At 34.0% G+C, this 24206-nt stretch overlaps 2 protein-coding genes across 5 annotated transcripts in view; one reads left to right on the top strand and one right to left on the bottom strand.

Moving 5' to 3' along the window:
- Positions 1 to 11897, top strand: part of LOC140667996 (cytosolic carboxypeptidase 1) — a 32693-nt gene extending 20796 nt beyond the window's left edge. The window contains exons 15-19 of one of the 3 annotated variants that reach the window (XM_072896489.1): positions 9314 to 9566; positions 9848 to 9972; positions 10167 to 10322; positions 10589 to 10733; positions 11020 to 11896. In XM_072896489.1, coding sequence (XP_072752590.1) covers positions 9314 to 9566; positions 9848 to 9972; positions 10167 to 10322; positions 10589 to 10700 — 646 coding nt within the window. In that variant the 3' untranslated portion in view covers positions 10701 to 10733; positions 11020 to 11896. Of the gene's footprint in view, positions 1 to 9313; positions 9567 to 9847; positions 9973 to 10166; positions 10323 to 10588; positions 10734 to 11019 lie in introns of all 3 variants that reach the window. The other 2 variants (XM_072896491.1, XM_072896490.1) reach the window with 2 other exon arrangements.
- A 233-nt stretch (positions 11898 to 12130) lies between these two features.
- On the bottom strand, positions 12131 to 24159 carry LOC140667999 (dicarboxylate carrier UCP2). Of its 2 annotated transcripts, none has more exons than XM_072896502.1 (6): positions 24042 to 24159; positions 19485 to 19967; positions 19276 to 19397; positions 17292 to 17401; positions 14747 to 14962; positions 12131 to 13770 (listed from the first exon to the last, which is right to left on the bottom strand). In XM_072896502.1, the coding sequence occupies exons 2-6, from the start codon at positions 19599 to 19601 to the stop codon at positions 13385 to 13387; spliced, it is 951 nt and encodes a 316-aa protein (XP_072752603.1). In that variant the 5' UTR covers positions 19602 to 19967; positions 24042 to 24159; the 3' UTR covers positions 12131 to 13384. The 2 variants fall into 2 exon arrangements, with proteins under 2 accessions (XP_072752603.1, XP_072752604.1); XM_072896503.1 differs by having other exon boundaries at positions 14747 to 14959.
- Between the last annotated feature and the right edge of the window lie 47 nt (positions 24160 to 24206).

Here is a 24206-nt window from a genome sequence, read left to right as displayed (position 1 = left end):
GCATACACGCAAAAAGCGCCTCGCGTGACATCCAAGACCTACCGCACCACGGAAACCATCCTCTTCTCCGGTCTTACCGCGCAGCATCCGCCTGTTGCATCCTTTGCCGCGCCGCGAGCTTAATGACAGGGTAGCGTAAACCGTGTCGGTTCCCTTCGCGGACACGATTCGAGAATGCAGATGAATCGCCCATAGCCGGACGCGCATAGCCGGTGGCCGAGGAGGCGTTTTGCGGTCGTTGTGTAATTGCGGCATCTTTTAAATTAAATACATTTTAATGTGAGACGCGATTCAATCTCTACACATATCAAAAATTTGTGATTCGTATTAAAAATATATCTATGCTAGATTCCAATTATTTATTACATTAAATCATTTTTATATAAATAATCAGTTGATTTATTCGCTAAGAGAGAGAAGACTCTTGATTTTTTTTATTATAGTAAATTGTATTTTGTGATATAGTTTTGAATATTGAATAGAAAATATATATTACAAGAAATTAATTGATTCAAAATGATTAAATTCCCTTAAGATAGAATTCGGTTTAAATGACGTACGAAAAATTAAAGGAAACATCTTTCTGTACATATCGAAGATACACCGTGAATTTCCAAACTTGTACTTCGTGGTACAAGTCACGTTTCGCCGGTTACCTTGGTGTAGGTCAGTTTAACAAGGGGTTGAGTTCCCATCACGGTATTCCCATGGGAATTCGCTCGAGTACACTTGGGTCCGGCGACGCTTACAAAGTTCTCCTCGCGAATCTCTCCTTGTGGTGGTGGATAAGAGACGAAAGAGCAGAAGCTTCGGTGGATAAACAAGCAGTCTTCCAGTAGCATCATCACCATAGTCGTCGTCGTTGTCTCTTCGTCCTTCCGTTCTCTCTTACCACCACTTTTCCCTCTCTCTTTCTCTCTCGTCTTATTTTCTTCTTCTTCTTCATCATCTTCTTCTTCCCTTCTTTGCTTGATCCATTCCGTGCGAGGGAGACGCTAGGAACAACTTCTCAGCCGCGCCGAGAGACTTGGTCCTTTTTTCCTAAAACAAAAGCAAAGACGGGGGTTCGCCGCGGTGGCCAGCAACGGCCAGCAGCGACCATCGTCGACCGCGCGACGAGGAGGAGGAAGCGCGGAAAGTGATGGAGCAGGAGATGCAAGAGGGAGGATGCCACAGGGGGATTCTTGCCGAGGTCTATTTCAGGCTCTGCCAGCAATCGCGCTATGTAAGGCCCTCTTCTTTCCTTCCCTCGCTTATTTCTCCTCTCATCCTTTTTTCTGCCTCTTGCCCCGGTGCCCCTTCGTCTCCGCACCATCCGGCTCTCCTCTTCTCCTTTTTCTGTGTGTACGGAACTCTCGGTTTTAGCTCGCGAACAGCGTCTCGAACCGAGACGATCCGAGGAGCCGTACTGCCCCGAAGGCTTCGACGGCGTCCGTTCCTCCATTTTGATACCTCTAGGACAGTGATCCTCATGCGACCGTAGTGTTTCGATATATTTCAAATATCTGCACAATAAAGAATAAATTCCAGACAATAAACTAAACACAAAACTCTCCGAAATGATGTATTTTGCACAAAGTTGTCGTCACTCGATAATTTCTTTATAGTTCACATTATCTATTTATATTAATTTGCAAAAATATAATCTGTACATTATGTCTTTTACAAATAGCGAGATAATTTTGATTTTATATTTGATTCTTAAGAATTGTGAACTAACGTCGAAAAAGACGAGAAAAAAAGAGATCGTCCCGACACGATCGGAATAGGGTAACTATTTATAGAATTCGGTTCTATCCCGAAAGAATCCAATTATAAGTGCGCAGGAGTGGTCAAGCGACTTCGTAGTACGAAAGGGTCGCGCGACCTTGCACACTTTTTTATGGTTCACTCTTTTGGAGCCATAATTCAGTTAGTTACCAGAGCAACTTACGAACCTGCTCTTTCCTTTGGAAAGTCTTGAAACAGTGTTTCTCACCAACAAGTATACAACTTTATGATATGACATTGCTTCCTTTAGCTAGTAAAACTGCTCGGAAAAATTAGTATAGATCATTATTTATTTGTCAAATATATTACAATAGTAACTCTATCGCTCAAAAAAATATTTTGCCAATGTAGATAGATTTCTAGATGTCTCAATTAAAATTTATCGCTACTTTTAGTATCTGTTAGAATATTGTTTGTCATATATAGAATTTATAGCAATATTCTAGCAATATCTCGAGAAAATTTAGATCCTATTGTTAAATATTAATCACAAATATAATTGTCCTTAACAATAGGTCTTAAAGGTAGGCACCACAGAAAAATTTTCTGTCCAAATTACACTAATAGTATAACAGATATAAATTCTGTCATTTAAATTGATTAAATATAAAACATATATGCAGTATCACAGTATTTGCTAATTATTTATCTGTTTCAGTTAATTTTTTGCACTTAGAAAATTTTTGTTGAAGTTACAAGATCATTTTTTTTGAGTGATATATCTTTTAATTTTTTACCAAGCAGAATTTTAAGCAAATATAATTATGCAAATCTTTGATTTTATTCTGAACTTAATCAAAGCTCTCGCAGTAATTATAATCTTAAAATAGCATTTTGAGTTGCGTTTTTCTTCGCATATTAATTACGTTCTAATATAATCGTATAATCAATTATGTATTATGACGCAAATAAAGATTTGAAGTTGAGAACATATCGACTACCGACTACCGATTATCGTTTCTTCGGAGCGCGGCTCATCGATTACGTACGCGACTTATTATGTAGCCGCTGTGGTCCTGCGAATATATATTTAGACAGTTAGTTTGTTGCGGGAAGGGAGTGGGTGAAATAAATTATGAAATTATAGCAGCCGCGCGCGGAATGTGGCGCGGTGAAACGCGCGGAATACGTAATATCCCGGCCACGAGATATCCTCGGAGGCGTTATATCAAGCTGTGCGTGTACCGGATTCTCTTTTTACTTTCAACGTATATACCTCGTGTGTAATTAATGACGAAATGATCCGAATGACCGCCGTATAATAATAACGAGCGCGATGATTGCGGATCGTTAGGGACGTCATCCTAGCATTGCCGTGGCCGGTTTTACTCACGCCCTTGTTGCGGTTACGTGCCTCGGGGAAGGGTCTAAGATGACGACCTAGAACCTGAAACCGTGAACTCTCGTCCGTCCGGAGGATTACGGGGTCGAGGTGAAGAGGTCTTAACATGATCGGACGGGCTCGTTACGTGAAGCGAAGCCGAAGCGTCTTCAAGGAAAAGGTTTCCTCGAGATATTCACGTGCGTTTTGATATCCACATAAATGTAAAAACAATTTACATACGCTATTATATTTATATATGCAGATCGGATACGATAAAATGCACGTTGTGACCAGAAATGTGCAAAATGGGTGTTTAACTTTATTTGAAATGGAAAATGCAAAATAGTTGGAACATTTCTATTTAAAAATGCAAAATACAAAATAATTTTTAAACATCCATTTAAAGTAAGAAATAAAAAATACACATTTTTAAAATGGCTTTTTAAAATAAAAATTATTTTTTTTTAATATTTATATTCTTATATTTATTTATATTTAAATTCTTATTTTTATTATCTATATTTTTTACTATCTATATATTAAGTTACTATTCATTCTTATTTTTTACATCTGCGTTTTGGCATCACTACGTGATATACGATTGCACGAATATTGATAATAAGTTAGAAATAGCCACTATACACACAATGACTAAATTACTAAATATTAATCTAGGATTTATTTTACGATAAACAAGTGCAATGCAATGTTATTTAAATATGCTTTATTTATATTTAGGACTATTATCGAGATCTTGATTAATTTTTGAATTTGCAAAAAAAATTATTTTAAATAGAAAATGGATATTAAAAATTATTGAAATGGAAATGTAAAATGGCTTTTGAAAACATATTTTTTAAATGCATTTATTTCAAATAATACACATCTTTGGTTGTGATATAATAAGCTTGATACTAGATTTATTCCTACATATTTAAAGAATAAATATATTCTAAAAAGTTGAATTTTTTATCTTGTTTTTAATATATTATATTATAAGATGTAGAAACATTTTATATCGTAATTCAAATATATCCTTGGAATTGATTAGAATAAATAGTTGGCTAGAAGCACGAATCGATAACGGCACGTAAATTTATAAACGACAATTCTCTTCTAATATTTAATAGCTATTTTCAATAATCGTTTTGATAAGTGCAACCGGAAATTACACAGTCATAATAATTCGATTGCTCTAAAAAATTAATTCCTTAGCAAAGAAGATCGTGTATTTGTCGAGAAGATATTTTACGTTACGATGGACAAGTTACAGCCTTGCGTTTTTTAAACTAAAAAGGCTAAGCGGATAAAGGAGAATAAAAGTCGTTGGTCGATATCGTCGAATCATTTGATCCATAAATCTTTATTAATATGACCGTGCTATCCGGTCGATCCGCTTCTGGAATAATTTATCCAGGGCTCTCGCCGTCTGCCGTAGAAAAAAATCTCCGCCCCATTCGCGTCGGGCACACCTCGTATATTCATAATACGCCTTTTCTTATCAGCGTGTTAAACTTCGGAGGACATCGACGCTATGAATCGTGTTTACTCGCAAGAACTTGCAAGAAAGCCGCGTTTTGTTCCCGCGAGAGGAAATCGCGCGTTTCAACCGAAGACCAGCGTCTTCGAAGAAACGTTCTCACGAGAGCGAGAGAGAGAAAGGGAGAGAGAGAGAGAGAAAAAGAGAGAGAGAGAGAGAGAGAGAGAGAGAGAGAGAGAGAGAGAGAGGCACAGAAGAAGCGAATGGATTTGCTCGCCCTTTGCTGTCCGTGGAAAAAGGGTCGGCTGGGAGACCTTGGGTCGAAGAAGGAATGCAAATCGAGACCGGTCACGAATATTCTAATGTGCAGTTAGTCGCTACAGCGACTACAACGTAGCTGGCGAGGGAACGTCATTCGTTTCCTCCCATCAGCGCAGCAGCCACGATTGCACCCCGGGTGCATCATGCTCGCGCACCCAGAACAATTCGCGACTAGATACCTTGCGCGCCTCCGAATGAGCCGGAACGGCTCATTCGAAACGCAAATGACGGTGTCGAATCTCGTAATGGCGACGGTATCCGCGATATTTTTAGCATCGCATCAGGCAAACAGGTTGCCGTTCTTAACGCTCGCTATGCGATTTCCGATGTTGTGTTGATTAAGTTAAATGTGTCGGGGAATGACCGGCTGAGAAAGATCGTTGTAGATCGTTCAACTCCTTCGCTAAATTGAAAATATTATTTTTATCGCGTATACATATCTAGTTTTTAGTACCATATTTATATAATTTATATAATTTTCAATCTTCTCGGGAATTTTTACATCAAATGGAATTTATAAAATACACTTTTTTACACAACGCAAAAAAATGTGTGACATTTATAAAGTACACTAATGCGTTACGCCCTTCTTTGTCGTGATGACGACCGTACACTCAAAAAAATGATCTTGCAACTTCAACAAAAATTTTCTAGGTATAAAAAATTAACTGAAACAGATAAATTATTAGCAAATACTGTGATACTGCATATATTTTGCATTTAATCAATTTAAATGACAGATACAGAATTTATATCTGTACTGTTAGTGTAATTTAGACAGAAAATTTGTCTATGATGCCTATCTTTATCTATCGTCTATTGTCAAGGACAATTATATTTGTGATTAATATTTGACAATGGGATCTAAATTTTCTAGAGGTATTGCTAGAATATTGCTGCTATAAATTCTATACGTGACAAACAATATTCTAACAGAAAAGTAGCGATAAATTTTAATTGAGACATCTAGAAATCTATCTACATTAGCAAAATATTTTTTTGAGTATACGTTTTGAAACAACGCTCATGTGAGATTCAGAGATACGGAAACGGAGCTGAGAAGAAAAAAAGAAACGTCCAACCACGAGATCGTTGCACGATCGAACCTCGGGATAACCTCGGAGAGGAAATGCTTTCAAGCTTGGAGAAGACAGAATGGAGATAGATGCGAGTGGACGCAGATGGTAGTAAAGTTCACGGAAGAAATACCCGAGGATGCACTCGTGAAAGAAGGATCCTAGAAAAGCAGAAGTTCTCATGATGCCCGAAGAATTTCACTTTACGATCGCGAGAACGGGCCCTTTCTTTATCGGTTATTTCAAGAATTTTCGCTATAAGAGCCGATATAATCGTTTTTTCAACGCGCCATTTTTATTATTTTTCTACGAATAGAGATTTAAACCACATTTGTGAAGATAACGAGCCGACTTAAGTCAACAAAGAGGATAGATTAATAAAGATTTAACGATTATTGATTATCATATCTCGATAAAAATTTTGATATTTATTTGCCTGCACTTGTAATCGATGAAAGCATATAAAAGAAGTATCAACGATCGATCGAATCATCAATCAATTTTAAATTAGATAAATATGTATATTATGAGAAGATTCAGCGTGCGTCTCTGTTTGTTCCAAAAATATTCGCGATATGACGTAGATGTACGAGCGGTATCCTTTGAACGTTTGACACGAAGTGCAAGTCCGAGGCGAGTCGGTCGGTTGCATACAATTTGTAGAGGATCTCTCACTAAAGGTGAGAGAAGTTTGCAGTCAAGGCTTCCTCGCAAAGTCATTGACATTGGCGGATGGCACGAAGAGAGACTGATGCTGCCCATTACATCGTATGGTTAATAAAACAGCGACACTCTCATTGTGTAGACATTCAATTACCGTTTCCAAACATATGACTCATCGTCGCGAGTTCTTTCTACATTGGAAGCTTATTGTCTTCATGAATTATTGAAGAAGAGAAATAATTGAAGAGAAAAAAATTCCTAATATTTAAAAATGCTTTTGAATTGAAACGAGCTCTTTATCATTTTTATCCTACACATTCAATTACGTAATAATTTAAATTTAAATTTAAATATACATGTTACATATATAACATTTAAAAATTTTTCAATGATAGCTTATTTATATGTCTCATAATTCCGATTTAATTTTAGCGCAGTCTGATTTTATTTTCTAAATTTAGGAGAAAGTTCCGTGTTTGAATGTTGATCTTTAGAAAAAAGAATCAGCCAGAGACTTGTTTCGCGGATGTAATGTTCGCCGTCAGATGTTGAATGTTCTTAATAGCGTTACCTGACGAGGCGCGCTACGCACGTCTCCTCGCGATTTCGTTTCGCTGCGCGTTCTGAGACAACCGGTCGTTTTTTTGGCGTTGCATGCGCGTGATGAGATGTATTATCTCGAATGACTGTCTTCTTTCGCCGGCTTCTGCGAACATGACGCGTCGGTGAACGTCCTCTCTTTCTCTCTCTCTTGACGGGACTGTCATCAGGTGCACGTACAACGTCAGCGTTAGCTGTCACTCTCGCCATGCGTGCTCATTTAAATCGCGTTATATATAAATAAACGCATAATTACTCCATTAAATGTCAAAGACACACGTGGAAAAGTTTTTGCATAGTTTCTCGGAATTCTTTTCTCGTTCGAGGAATGCTTTAAACATTCAATGCGCGACATTACTCAAAACTTTACTTTTCTTTGACCATCTTTATGTCGGGGAAAAAAAAACGAGCCTGTTTAATATTCCGTGTGGATCGAGATATTAGTGCGGGACGATATGTGCCGTGTCAAGACAGTAGCTATAATTCAAGCAACCGGTTGTCACCTGCCATGCCCCACTATTAGCTATGCGCGACGCGAAAGCGTCACTTCCTCCGACTCCGGCTTCCGGCCGCCGGAAACGTCCTTCTAACCGCGGCTGAATCCTTAAATGAAAACGATCTCTCGCGGTTTCCTCCCCTCTTGGATCGTAAACGATATATTAAGACAAATCGTTAAATGCATTATTGCATAATTTATCTATTGCATACACATATAGATGGAGACGTTTGATGTATAGATTTTTAAAACATTACTGGATATCATAAACCTGAGAAAATATCTTAGAAATTGGTTAATAAATAACGCTTGCAAATTTACTTTTCTCGGAGACGCATAAATGTCTCGAAACATGCTGCGCAAACGTTCGCAGTTAAAATTATTTCATCATATAGTGGCTCGAAATGTACGTGCATTCTTCCACAGCGAATATTGAGATGGAATGAAACTGCAGAAACTAGATGGAAAAAGCTCGTTATATGATCAGATATATTACATCAGAAAAAGTTCCTTCGGAATTTCCGCTCTCGTATAAGATAGTTAACGATGTGATACGTTTACGGTCTGCGTGTAGTTTAGAGCGGAGATCATTCCCGATAATTTCAGCATTTTAAACGTTTGTGATCGCACTATTCGCGACGAGATGTCCGCTGGAACCCGCACATTCCGTCTCTTATATCAAAGATTCTTCGACATATAACATCCAAAAATATATTTTGCTAATGTAGATTGATTTCTAGATATCTCAATTAAAATTTTTTGTGTCTGTTAGTGTAAAATATGCGTGTATTATAGAGTGACTTGGCGAATTTTGATGAGGCTGTTATTTATGCGCGAGCAGTCTCTCGATAAATTCGAAATCTCCTCTATTTCTCTTAAATTAGCTAAAGATTTTCTTATTTGATTTACTTTTGTCGGTGTTATTTATATTATTAGAATTTATTGAACTGAGTATACATTTGTTAATCTGTCTAATTTTCCATTATACTTTATAAAACTCTACAAACATACACTTTTATTTCACTGCGGTAATACCTCTATCAGTTAGAATATTGTTTGTCACATATAGAATTTATAGCTTCAACATTCTAGCAATATCTCTAGAAAATTTAGATCCCACTGCCACCAACATATGCAGTATCACAGTATTTGCTAATCATTTATCTGTTTCAGTTAATTAATTTTTTACATCTAAAAAATTTTTGTTAAAATTACAAGATCATTTTTTTGAACATCCGCTTTTAACGTATGATTTTCGTCGTTGACAGCGATTGACGAACGAGGACCTGAACCGACGCTGAAGCAATCCCAAATATTAATCACAAATATAATTGTCGTTAACAATAGGTCCTAAAGATAGGCACCACAGAAAAATTTTCTGTCTAAATTGCACTAATAGTACAGATATCAATTCCGTTTCTGTCATTTAAATTGATTAAGTACAAAACATATGCAGTATCACAGTATTTGCTAATCATTTATCTGTTTCAGTTAATTTTTTACACTTAGCAAATTTTTGTTGAAGTTAGGAGATCATTTTTTTTGAGCATCCGCTTTTAACGTACGATTTTCGTTGTCGACAGCAATCGTTACGGTCTGACGAACGAGGATCTGAACCGACGCTGGAGCAATCCCAATCAGGTGTATCACCCGGTGATCTATCACACCAAGGGCCTGATGGAATACTGCGCCAGGGTGCTTCAAAGACCGCCCCACGTTTTCGTCGACTACCACGGTCACTCGCGGAGGAAGAACGTGTTTCTGTTTGGTTGTTCAAGGTCGGGTTCCTGGAGCGCCGCGGACAGAGCGAAACCGGACCAGCCGGTGCAGTATTTGGTAAGGGAATTAACGGAAGAGAGAATCGGCTACAGGCGATATTTTTAGATTCTCCTCTCGCGTGCGGATCATTTATCTTACATTTATTGGCCCGATCCCAGGACGTTTATCACTTTCAGCGACTGTCCTTTCAGCCGCGATTTATTTTGTCTCGTTTTGAAAACGTCATTATAGTTAATTAGCGAAATCGTGAGAGAGACGTTTCCTTTCTCTCAAGATTTTTGTCAAAATTACCGAATGCGACTTCGTAATAATCCTATCGCGCATTCGTTCTGTATCAGATGTTACCACATCTTATGCAGAGGACCTCGCCAGCTTTCGCTCTGCCACTCTGTTCCTTCAAGGTTGAGAGGAATAAGGAATCCACTGCCAGAGTCGCTGTATGGCGGCAGTTGGGTGTCTCGAGGTAAAACGAGTGTAGCAACGTCGGGGCAATATTTAAAAAACACGTCTAAATCTCTTTTCCGGAATTTAAATTGCATATACTAGTTTACGAGTAATAGTAAAATTAATAGCTCGATGAAACATTTTTGTTTGCATTTATATTTATTAATTTTTATAATTAAACGCATGAATTTTACGCATATTTTATTCAAACAGAAGTTACACGATGGAGAGCAGCTTTTGTGGATGCGATCAAGGCACATTGATCGGTTTACATTTCGATACAGGGCATCTTAAAGCCATTGGGAGAGATTTCTGTCAAGCTCTATCCATGATGAAGGATGACGGTGATGATGATTGGATTGTCGGAAAGTATGTATAAATATTTCATTTATCTTTGTAAGATTAAAATCTAATTAAATATAAATTCATAGTTCACGATTGGCAAAATATCTGACAATAAAAAAAAGAACATTTGATGTATGTAAAAGATCCAGGTTTCAGCATTTTACGTTCAAAAAAGAAAAAGCGCCTCCGAGGGCTATGTTGTTAGTTTGGCAGCTATTTCTTGAAATCTGAATTATTCTATTATTGATCAAGATAAGATATTCAACAGATTGATCTGTTATTCGATATAGTTCGACGGAGCAGGCCTGTTGCCCGAGAAAGTGCGTCTTACGAAAATCGCGGAAGATTCCAAAATGTATTCAGGATAAACATGCTATACATCATACTACGGCACTCTCTTAGCAAACAAGATAATTAAACATTTGCGATTCTAAGGCAAGATTTATGTATGATCCGTGTGCCAATTTAACGCTTTCACTAAATTGTTTCATGTTATCAATGCCTGTTTGCGTTATCATTGGTATCAAACTATAACTTGCCTGTACTGACAATAACAACCTAAGAACTGTCATTTTTTAATGTCTGGTTAAATAATAATAAATAAATAATAATAAACATGTATGCGTACTTATCAGTTTTTAAGTTAAGTCAACGCAAAGTTTGCTCAGTTTATTGTTTAATATCATTTCATTCAATGTCGTTAATTTGTGTCTCCTTTTAGAATTCCCATGGAAGGACATCTCCTCGAGGAGACAGGCTGCATAGACGATGAAGTATGTTCCGATAGCGAATCCAATGAATCTGATTTTGAGGCTTAAGAAACTTTTCGCACTTTAGTCAAGTATCAGAGCAATTAGAAAATTCATTATTCAATTGTCCGCATATAAATTTAAAAGTTTATATAAAGATTATATAAATTTTCGTTCTGATAGTATAGCGCCAAGTGTGTTAAGTGTGTACCTTACAAAGGGAAAAATATTTACAACGTTTATTTAAAACTAGTAACACATTTTACCTTTTATCAAAATATTATCTACATTGCAAAACATATTTGTACGTGTTTTGGAAATTGAATATACGTCGCAAATTCAATTTTATCATATAAATAAAATTATCCGCTATGGATTTAATACGTGAGAGCGCTACTTAAGTTAGTTATATATGGCTCAAATTATTTATAGCTCAAAAAGCGACAATTATTTATAGCTAAAAAAAATAATAAAATTTAATAATTCGATACATAATGCATTAAAAAAGTAATAATATATAAAAAAAAGTTTTATATATTTGGGAAATTTGGATTATCTTTATGAAAAAAATCAGATATCAAAGATAAGATAAGGGAGTTGTCGCACATTCCCCCATATTGTACCTCGCTCTATACTTTGTACAACGTATAATTATATAAATATAGGAAATAAATATTTAACTGTGATTACCTGTAGATGTATGAGACTTCATCCTTGATCCGATTATCTATATTCAAATACAGATTATAATATCTTAAATTTTTAATGAGACCTTATCTGTATTAAATATAGCATTAATTGCAAATTTTATAATGATACGAGAATAATCTGAATAATGACATAGTGAAATAATTTAGAAAATCAATAAATTATTTTTAATAATTTAAAATAATAATTTAATAAATTTAATAATTTAAAATAATTAATAAGCCAGTTTATACACTAATAGTCAGAATCTATTTCATTTTACTTGTTCTGAGTCATACTGGAATAAATTATTTTATATACCACATAATGGTACTATTTTTAAATAATTACAAATATAAATATGAAAAATGTTGCAACATATTATCAATAGACCAATTTCAATCAAAACTTAAAATTTAATGACAGGAAAAATATAAATTACAATCTGATTTTACATCTTTTTATATTGCAGAATTTATGAGATTATTTTCTTTGTCTAAAACATTTTTTTATTAATTATTAATTATTCCCCAAACAAATTGGAAAAATGTAATTCTTGGTATGAGAATACACCTTGTTAATTAAGCTTAATCAGTCATGTATATATAGTATAGTTGTATGCCATTTTAAGATCGAGTGTTATCGTCATCGGAAGTTGATGAAACGATTGTGTAGAGCGAACATATTACAAAACGATACTTTGGTATTGTTATCCTATAAGGATTGGCAATAAATGTATTTCAATACAAATAACGGGTACATCTAATAATATGTAAAATTTAATGATAAAGGATTTTTTAACGCTCTGCTGCTTGCAGATCAAATTACTTAATGGCAACATTTCACCGATTAAACTATAATAAAAATTGGGCCCATAATATTAATTGACCGAATTGAAATTATGTTGTATGCAAAAGATTCGCGCTATCTCTGCAAATCAATTAATTAAAGCAAAGTTGAAAGAAGCTCTCGTATAATTCATAATTACAAGTTTTTTTATGATGTAATTATATTAAGGCAAAGACATTGGAATGAACTTTTATACTACTATTATATTACTAACATTATTGTCTGTTTGATTAGTGATATAATCATCGTCTAATCTTATCTCACTAAAATGGCCTAATTATTTTATTATAAATATATAAAACTGACGTGTATAACCAAACTTTGTTACATATACAAATATTTAAGAAACTTTTACTGTCTCCACTAATACATATTTGTGCAAATTTAAATGAAAGTCGCATCGTAAACCGAACATAAAATTATAGCCCTATATTGTTCAACAAGTCATACTAATTACTATTTCTAAAAATTTTTGTTTCAAAATTTGGTTAATAACTAATCAAACGTTGAATAATCCAGCAATAATGTGCTAATACTTAAATGTAAAATATGTCAAAAAAAAAAAGAAGCAATAGTACCAGAATATTTTTCATCATCATTAGCCGGAATCTTATGATTAACACGTTATATTTGCTGGTGGAGCAAGAATTTCTGAATTATCTATGTTTATCTGCACATGTTTCATCTAAGCAAACGCTCTAGTTCTCTATAGAAAATGTGAATTTTGATAAAGCAACGCAAGAATGGGGATCTTTACGCTAATTCATTTTTCACTCCGATTTGCGGTAAACAAAAAGATCTTTACTCGATGCCATGCCACTTCTTCATCTGCAATTTCATTTGCTCGTACGTCACCCAGAGTACGATATTCCAGGATACCAGGCGCGAGAAACTCGGCACAAAACCCTTGTAAAATGCGGACGGGCCCTCTTGGATGAAGGTCTTGACGGCGCAGTCTATCGCGCCCTTGTACTCGCCAGCGGAGCTATTCATGTAACGCGTCTTCACCACGTCCACAGGACTCGCCGCCAGGGTGGTGCAGAGACCCGCGGCAGTCGCGGCCGTCAAGTGACACGGTATCCCGTCGCGGAGATAGCCGCTGGCCAGAATGAGATCCTTGATGATATCGTAACAGACTATTTCCGCCACGTTTACGATAGCGTTGCGTGAGACGTTCGGCATAGTTCCTGATGAGACAGCGTTTTAATTATTTCAGCGATATAAAAATATATTCTTAAAGGCTATTTCAAATGTTTATACAAAGATGAAAAAAGAGAAATCTAGCGAAATTGACAAGGGAACCTCGCGAACCCGAAAATTCTGATTTTAATCAAACTTTACACTCAAAAAAATAATCTTGCAACTTCAACAAAAATTTTCTAGGTCTAAGAAATTAACTGAAACAAATAAATTATTAGCAAATACTGTGATACTGCATATATTGCATTTAATCAATTTAAATAACAGAGAGAGAATTTATATCCGTACTATTAGCGTAATTTAGACAGAAAATTTTTCTCTGATGCCTATTTTTAAGGCCTATTGTCAAGGACAATTATATTTGTGATTATTATTTGGCAATGAGATCTAAATTTTCTAGAGGTATTGCTAGAATAATACTGCTATAAATTCTATACGTGACAAACAATATTCTAACAGATACAAAAAGTAGTAATAAATTTTAATTGAGACATCTAGAAATCTATCTATATTAGCAAAATATTTTTTTTTAGTGTGCACATGTAGATGAATTTATCTTTTTGCTTTTCTCAATATATCTCGAAAATTATTAGAGATATCAAAAAATGTTTTATACAAAAGTTTTATGGTAAAATCATCTTTACTTAATCACGTTAATAAAATAAAAAATTTTCGGAAAGTTTTTTTTTTATTTTTCTAAATTTTATTAACGTGATAACATTCCAATTATTTCAGCGATATAAAAAGATATTCTTCAAAGGCTATTTCAAATGCTTATACAGAGATGAGGGGTGATTTCACACCCTTTAAAAACATTTTTCCGCAACTGAAAATTTCCAAATTCATCTATTTATCCCCCCCTCCCTACATGTGTGCAAAATTTTATTAAAATCTGAATTTCCGGTTGCGAGAGGTTCCCTTGTGAGCGAAATTCTGCAAAGCACGGGGGCGATTCTTTCTCACCTTTCCAAAGGCCTCTCGCGCCCTCCACGTTAGCGATATTTTTGTAAGCTTGCAGAGTGGAGCTATACCTCGCTGACGATCGCCCATTATTTCCAGCTTGCAAGCGGACCTTGACGACGTCGGTCGGCTGAGCGACCAGCACCGCCAAAGCGCCCGTCGTGATTCCCGCGGCGACCCGCACGCCAATGTTCATGGATGTACCATTCCTATCACCTACTGAAATATAAAAATGAAGGATGAAGAGCCGTGACATTGTCATATGGAGAGGATTCAATGGATTAAAAATTAATAACGATGCAAGACAGGACGGACGCGAATTGCGCGTCGGTCGCTTCTTATTTATTCATAAATGTTCTTCAATTAATGACTTTTTTTAACGAGATGTCTATATTGTTCTCAAGTATGTTAATAAATTTCTCAGAGTTGCTTTGCTGTTAATTATAAAAAATTAAATGTGCTCATTGTAAAAATGCAAGCCGTCGTGTCGCGAGAAATAAGACTCGTCGATGTAATCGAAAACACTAATCATATATAAAATAAATTTCGAAAAGAATACAAAAAAATACCAAGATTTTAAGCATGTATTAATTTTAAGTTTAATATTATAAGTCCGTTTTCTTTCATTTGTCGAAAGCATTGTCTCGTCTGTGCATGCTCGATTTACATACAAAGTGTATATAAATTATGATATAAAATTATTATGTGAAATGTACTATTTACATTCAAGATAAGTCATCGATAATTACACAGAATCCAAACTAATTACGTGTCACTTAAAATTAAAAGACAAAATATGTACGAGTATATACGATATTGGAGTATGCACACACGGACTGCAGACGACTGCAGACGACTGCAGAGAATTTTGCTAGTTTATTTTAACGTATTTTTTTCTGAAAATTATCAAAAATTATCGGAAAAAGTATGAACGTTCAAGGATACCGAAAAACAACCGTGGAAATACATATATTAAATCGGACAAAAAGTAGAACAAATTTCAGCGATTCGTCAAAAAGATCGAGAGACACTCTTTTAAATTGTTACATTCAAATAAATATATTACAAAACAAAGCTTTTTGCAAAAAACATATTCTATGTACAGATTGTATTTATTTTGTTCAAATGTCATTTTGACGAATCAGAACTTGTCCGAACGTAAATGGAATAAAATGTATAAATATATAATAATGTCACACGATTGTCTAGCGAGTTTTAAAAAAATGTTTGGATCCTTATTTAAAAGCTAAAGTATTTCCTTCATTGTGCTGTCATTAATCTTTTCTAACTTTCTCATTCCCACTTTCTTACTTTTAATTTATCTTTCGTTTTATCTCCCTTGCTTTCTCTCTCAGCCTCAAAAATGACAGAGACGAGGAAGGACACACGTTTCGATCATCTCAGTCGAGGCGATCCAGTCCGCGCGTGGAATTTGTGAAAACTTTCGCCATGATAAAACAAGCAGCTGATATAATTATTCAGCACCATTCATAATGTGTGTCTGTTGATATATATATCAGTGTTGGGCTACATTTGAATTAATGATTTATACAGTATTTGAACTTGCTAATATTTTATTCTTAACATGTAATCATTAATAACATTTATAATGTATAATATAAAGTAAATATACTACTGTCAAAAAGTTTAAGATAAAAGAAATTTATAAATTTAATTTATAATTTCTTTTCAAAAAGTAATGCAAGCTATTTTTACTTTTGCGGTATTATAACAATTCTATAACTATTAATCAAAATAAGAGACATAATCAGCAGAATGTTATCAGCGTGTAAACACAAATTATTTTCTCCAAGAATCTAAAAAACCATCGTTATCAGTTAAATAAACTGAAAAATCTTTATAGGAGATACTACAGAGAAAGTAAAACGCTATAAATAATGAAACAATAAAAAAATTAATTGATAAGATGCCCCTAGACTTTGTTTAAAAGTTATAGAGAAAAAAGATGGATTTTTTATGAAAAATGTTCAGTGATTTTTCATAAATTTAAAACTTTTATTGTTTGTTTTCACTACTCTGTATTTCTTTTAAAAATAAAGTTTAATTTGTTTATAATTTGAAGCATTTCTACTTTGTATTTTTTCCGATCTTTTATTTATTACTTTGGTCTTAAACTTTCTGACGTGTATGTATGAAAATCGTTATTTTTTTGGATTAGCTGGTATTTTGACGATTTTCTCACAAACGTCAAAATCTGCGATTATTATGTATTCATAAACAAAAAAAATCATTATTCGTATTATTTTTTATCTTTGGAAAAGTAATACAAATATAATCATATTTTTGACAAATATAACTTTTGTAATTGCAAATTTTTGTAATATTGTCCAACACTGTTATGAATGTATGCGTTATATTACGTAAGTGTACGTGTATTCTGTATTACTAATACGACGAAACGTGTGCTTTAATGTGTGCCTGTATATACGTGTATAATATTATGCAGGTGAAATCCTACGCGCGGCTACTTTCGTATATATATCGCAGAAGATATATTATGAAAAAGTTAGGAGTTTACTGGCTGTACCGTCGAAGATTCCAGCGTAGAGTGACTTCACGCTGTCGTAGAGGCCCAATCGTATGCTGGCGAAACACATCTGTCTCTGGAGTCCCGCGGACAGGCCTCCGTACAGGCTCCTGTAACCACCCTCGCTCAAGCTCACCGCCCTCACAATTCACCCTCAAATGCACATTTCCAGGGCATCTTTCTTTACACATTTCCCTCTCTCTCTCTCTCTCTCTTTTATTCTCTGTTTCACTATGTCCTTTTTTTTTAATATTGTTTGCCTTTTATGTATAAAAAAAATTTCGCGTATTTTTCTTTTTTTCTCTCCCTTTTTTCTCTTTTTTTTCACCATCCGCGCGATTCATTTTGCTCCGGTTTTCTTTTATAAAGACAATGTAATCTTTCTACATATCGAATGCGCTTTGATAGCGAAAATCGATATCATTCATTAGCGAAGTGATTTATAGATCGGAGATGCGCGAGAGAAAAGAGAAGCGGCCTGAGAGCCGAGAAATAAATGGGAGAGAACATGCATTATTGTTAGCTGGCCGTAAATTGAATTGTTGTTCGCGCAATTTAAGACTCAATTGAAGAAAGTATCAGTGAACAGAAAAACTAAATCACTGTTAAGTAAGATAGATGGCACAAAATCAAAAAGAGAAACTGAGACAAAAAGGAGAGAAGTTAATTTAAAAGAAATATACGATGTAAGAAAGAGAAGCAGGCTGTCACTCCAGCTATCTCATCAATAAGAGAGAAAAATTCGCGATATTTCACGTGTCATATAAAAAGTTTACACAAATGTCACGTACATTATTACGTCTGATATGTTATAACTTGCAAAGATTAATAAAGAAAAATTTATGAATATCTTATATAAAAGAAAGATAGTAAAAATAACTTGTCAAGTTTGCAAATATGAGATACGAAGAAGAGACAGCCTACACACACAAAAAAAAAAAAAAAAAAAAAAGAAAAAAGAAATAAAATAATAATAATAACAAAACGGTAAAAGAAATAATGGAAGTGTCACCGACAAGGCTTGTTACGTTTATTTCAGTCTATATCTTTGAACTTTCACGAATTAGTGAAAAATTTTTGGAAGCTGATTGAATTCCTTTAACTATCTTATGTAATTTCCTTTATGTAGGTGAGTATCGACAGCACTTGTCCATGACATCTGATTGAAAGGCAAAATTGAAAATCATATTTATCCAGAAATTAATTCTCTAGATAAATGTCTTAGAATAGCGAAAAGTGTTATGTGCCAGATATCGAGCGAAATTTCGATGGAAAATATAATTTATCGCGATCATTTTATATCGAGTCTTTCTTTACTGGCATATAAAACATGAAGTCTAAACTGAATAATGATCGATAGATCATAAGACAACAAAGGCATTTTACGTGATATGCAACCTTGCATCGTAAATATATAACGTTACCAAATTGTAATCATAAGTCATACAAAAAAAAAATAAAGAAAAAAAATGTGATGTAAATGTGATGTGTTTTTTACATTTTAATGTCGAAAGTTTAATTTGCAAATTGTATATTGAAATTTAACTAGACACATTTAATATTAATTTCGAAATTAATTTTTATACAAAGACATACATTTCCTTATATATTTCTAGCATATATTTTTTATATCTTTGCTTAATTAAATCACGTTAAATAACGAAAGGATCGGCTCAATCTGGCACACGTCGAAACAAAAAGACTGGTTAATAATAGTAATCTGTGTGTTATGTGTGAAATATCACTATTATTATTGTAGAGAGATTGATACTTGAATATGAAACAATTATTATATCAATGAGCAACAATATGAGCAGTTTCAATTTAAATGGAATCATCGCTCAGGGAAGAAACCCTACGTATAAATCCATGTATATATACATATGTATCGTGATATTTTATACAAACGTTAATAGATTAAATAAATGATATTTTACCTACCCTCGCGTCTCTTAAACTATCATTAGGATAATGAACAACGTACCTTGCGCCCTCGATTCTAATGATGTTCCCGATCGTCTGGAACAATCCCGGCTGACCCGCTCTTACTGCAAAAACTGAACCTTCCGCCGATGCCAGCAACAGGGCTTGTCCTTCCCCCGCAATCTTGAAAAATCATAGGTTCAATCGTGAAGAAGAGAAAGACATAGATCTTACGAAAACCGATACGAACAACAGCAAGAATTATTTTACCTGCATTCTGACTTTGGCGGTGTCCAACGGAAAGGTAGCTAAATCGGCGATGCAGGCTGCCGTGCCTGCAGTAAGCAACTTCCAGCCAAGTGAAAAATCTCCCGTTTCTTGCTTCATGATGTGTTCAATTATTTTTCTCTCTTCCTTTTATATTACAGCTGATGTGTGTAGTTAAAAGGTGCACGGTACGTGTAAGACAGTGCAGGATTCTTGGATAATTTTATCGCTGATTTTCCTCTCGAGCCTTCAAGTTCACTCCTTTTCCAGCAGGAGATTCCTTTTGTTCTTTTTACAAACGATTTTATGTACACTATATACAAAGTCCTACCAGAGGACGATAGGAACCTTCAGATGCTCATGAATTCAAAAGTGGTTTTAAAGGTGCGGTTCCCTGAAGTGATCGGGATAAGCGTGGAGTCCTCCCGATCGCGAGCACTCGTGTTTGATTTCCTGATGGTGAACTTCTTTATACATACTATTCTCCTGTAAACAGAAGCGATGCGAGAAAATAGTACAGTTTTCGAAAGTCAATCTGATCGATGCGATCGAACGCTGTGGCTGCTACTTTTATTCTATGAACGAATATTGTCGGGTTTCCACATTCAACTAAAACGATTGATAAGTGTGAAAATATATTGCATAGTAATTGGCCGAAAGTAACAGGTTCGTTATCGAGGACCGTTGATTAACATCGAAAATTCACACTTGTGGATGGAGGTAGTTTGATCGCGAACAAAGTACACGCGCGACAATCTTGAATTATTTATATATATGTATATATATATATATATATATATATATATATATATATATATATATAAAAGAATTATTAAATTAATATCATATTGTAATATCAGACACGATTGATCCGTCGATTTCTCACAAAATTATAGAAGCATACGTGATGCCGCGTCGGAGGTATCTCTGTCTCTAGACACGAAAAAGTTTCGGCACCATCGGACACCGAAATAGAATGCTGAGAATGAAAAGAGAACGTTGGTTGAACATCCGCCAACGAGAGAGAGAGAGAGACTTCATTTGTATAATTGCACAGAAAAAAGAATATTCTTATTTTGTGACGATATCTTTAGTTTCAAAATGGAAATCTTGAAATGAGATTATATTGCGTTAAATAAAGAAAATTTACTTGAATGAAGACATTTTATATAGTTTAACCAAGTAAAATATATTCTTATTATTTAGGAATAATTTTTTTTTGAATGGAGAAGAAAAGAATGTTGGATGGAAAATAGTATATGTATAAATCAAAGATTATAATTTTCTTAGAGTCAAAATAATTATTGTGTTCTTGAAATGACAATTATAATCTTGAAATAAGACTATAATATTGTTGAAATGTAAGATTTTTAAATTCTTCCAAGAAGATTATAAATAATATAAATTGAAACAATGAACGCGTTCATACGAGCATTCTAAAGTTTTGCTTTGATACTTATTTTTTTTCTGCGTGCAATTATCATTTGAATGCCTCTAATGGTCTTTCTCAAATAAATATGTTGTGATTTATAAGCATTATCTCGATTTATTTGCAAAAGTCTAAGTGTTACGTAAGAAGCCGCAATAGTGTTTAAATTATTGCTTAAATAAAAAAATCGTAAATGATAACAGTTGCATGTGGTACAATTGTTTATATTTGAAAGTCGCTAAGTATATAAATTAATGATAAGTGTGAATAAATATGGATAGGGAGCCTACATAAATGGATAAGATGACGCGTGCAAGAGTTCAAAGAACACTTTGAAACGCGATCCGCAGACTTTGTTCGATCGTTTTATTTTGCGTCTATCGAGTCATGTGACTGGTCTGTTATTGGATTTAAATAATCAATTATGCAACAGCACCGTTGTATACATGCAGTTTGCCGCAATCATCAATCAAAGAAATTGTCGTCGGACTTCGAATCTTTGTATTGTTTAGGTAAATTTGAAATCAATATTTAACGTTATTTGGTGTTCCATTTCCTCGTTCGACTTTGACATGTATAGTATATTAATATGTATATAGTAAGTTAATCTGATCATTTAATTGACTGCGATATTGCTAGATAAAGATATATAGATATCTATGAATTAATCACCTGCGAAAGTACGCAGTTCAAAATAACACTAACACAAACACGATGCAAAGGAATGAATGTCATCGTGCTCGTAAAGAGCCGCAGTACAAAGTCCACGCTCGAAATAATCTCTCGTATGACGAAACCTACGTAGCGTCGATGTCGTGCCCCCGCAACGTCACGCGATGTTTATTACAACACTTCTATTACAACGAAATTTTATTTCGTTGTTATTATTAAATTTTGTAAATGTAGTTTAAAACAATAAAAATTACAAAAATTTTTAATTGTTTTACATCTTAAAGCCATCTAATATCTTTGGCATAAAAATTCATTTTTACACAATTTTTTGTCTTAAATTTCTGAAATGCAATAAAAAATTGTTTTCCCATAAAGAAAATTTTATATTAAAAATTATTATGGTGTAACAGCTGCGAACCATAAAGAGTCTAAAGTAAAGTGCTATGTAAAACTAAAAAATTACGTCAATTTACGCAATTTTTACAGTTTTATATTTTATATATTAGTACTTTAATTTAGAATAATCCTAATGATTTATACACTATAATAATGTTTAATACAAAGTTTTCTCTATGCCTTTATAAAAAATTAAATAAACAAATATTTTCTCTATAATAAAATTAAATAAAAATAATTTTCCTCTAATTATAAAATATAAAAAGATTATCGTTTGCTTATTATTTTCCTTTCAAAGAGAATAAATTTCAGAATTGTTTTCAAAATTCAGAACTTTCGCAAATATTTTATTTGCGTACGTTGACGCGAAACGAAAGGTGCGTATTGATTATTCCCGTCATTGTAATAGAAAATTATAGAACATGCGCATGAAAAAGATATTAAAATATTATCTTAGGAACACCGATATTAATAAATAATCTTTCCGTTAGTCTCAAAAATATTTTTGATCATATTCTTAATTCTCTTTCACTTTCTCGAATTAGTCATTATAAAATTATGTGATTTATTAATATAAATTTCGATGCGATTTAACATAAATTATACCGAGCTATCATCGGTGATTTATTCACAGCAAGTCAAGGAGTTTTCGCATTATTTTTCGAATAATTTCGAGGATTTTTTGTCGCAGAGAATCGAATCGCAGAGAGAGTCGATATGAATGCAAGTCACGCGAATTGACACATGAGTCATATCCGTTTGAAGTAAAATGAAAAACTACAATAGGGCTGCACGCGAAAGTATTTATTCCTGGTATTTGTCATATATTTCTTGATGTAGGTGTTTAAAAAAATCAATGTGGCAAATTCTCAGTACCGGATGCGCGTATGTATACACATATACTATATGCACCGTGAAACGTGCTTAGCTTCGCCGACAAATTGACGCCGCTTCGTTCGTCGGTAGCACGACTTGCATTTCGCGAAATTGCTTGTGAAATTGTTGATTTGAGAATGTGTGTATGTGTATGTATGCGAATTAAACGATGCCGACTCTCGCGTGGGAAAACTCTTCGTTGTAACTGCACCGCAATCCGCATAACGCTTATGTTCGACGAGTCGATTTTCGCGTGTATAATAACGTCGATCAATGTTAATTATATTAATTAGTTGAATAATCTATCATTATATCTGCTTCATAATTATGATTTAAAAAGAAACGTATTCTTAAGAAAAAGTTAAATTAAAATAAGAAAATAACCAGTGTTATTGGCTTCGAAAATACTATAAAAATCACATTTTTCGAAAACTTCTTACGATTTTTTAATTACGAGCAAAATCAAGTAAGTAAGGAATAATATCGTTGTAATCATAAAATATTAATTTTTCTTTAAATGTGTCAGAATCAGTAATATGTTTTATTTATAAAATTAATTGTTTTCCTTAATTCTCTTTTTATTTTTTCATTATACAGTCAAAATATTTAACGAATACTTTGCTATGAAATCATACATTTGCTGACGCGTGCAAAAAATTAATAATTTAACAAAACTCGGTATACATAACAAAGTTTAGTTTGTAATCAGCTGTTGTGTCTCACGCGTTTGACACGATAAACATTGTGAAATGTCATTCCCAAATGTCACCGAATATTGATTTTTCGCCGAGTGGCCGAGTCCTAATATGCAACTAAGGATATGTCACACGATATGTATCGTGTTATTTAATCATCTGTCTTTACACTATGACCGTCATGTATCCTAATCAACCTTGAAGACACTAATATAAAACGTGACAAACTAATTAAGGTATTTCAAAATATTGAGAAGACCAGTCTCAGCGCTAGGACATTTATAATAAATAGTAATATCTTTAAAAAAATACAAAAAATCTTAAAAATTTAGAAATACAAAAAAGAGAATATCGTTTACTTTTTGCATAAAATAAATAAAACATAAATAGAAATGGATACAAAAACAGATGGCATATATCGATTTCGATCGAGCGATTTTAATATAAATTGTAAAATAAAAAAAAAGAAGAGAGAAATTGCAGCTCACTTACCAAGTGTACAGTGAGTAAGTAACAACACAACTGAGAGGAATTACGAGAAAGCACCGTTTATACCGGGTTGCCGACCAATGGCGGAAGTTCAAAGTCGATACCGTCCAATGAGTAGTCGTCCATGGCGTCATCCTCCACCAAGGAACACCGAGGTTCCAGAAATCG

This window comes from Anoplolepis gracilipes, chromosome 7 (genome assembly GCF_047496725.1).
Source record: "Anoplolepis gracilipes chromosome 7, ASM4749672v1, whole genome shotgun sequence".
In the NCBI taxonomy this organism is placed as follows: domain Eukaryota; kingdom Metazoa; phylum Arthropoda; class Insecta; order Hymenoptera; family Formicidae; genus Anoplolepis; species Anoplolepis gracilipes.
Note: the sequence above shows the minus strand (reverse complement) of the source record. Positions and strands in the feature narration are given on the sequence as shown.

Bases quoted from the DNA above. Each gene is read 5' to 3' on its own strand.
- LOC140667999 (XM_072896502.1), bottom strand. From the start codon at position 19,601: ATGAAGCAAGAAACGGGAGATTTTTCACTTGGCTGGAAGTTGCTTACT. The intron at 17,402-19,275 runs GTACGTTGTTCA...GGGTGGTTACAG, and splicing joins ATTAGAATCGAGGGCGCAAG to GAGCCTGTACGGAGGCCTGT. The intron at 13,771-14,746 runs GTGAGAAAGAAT...CTGTCTCATCAG, and splicing joins CGCGAGAGGCCTTTGGAAAG to GAACTATGCCGAACGTCTCA.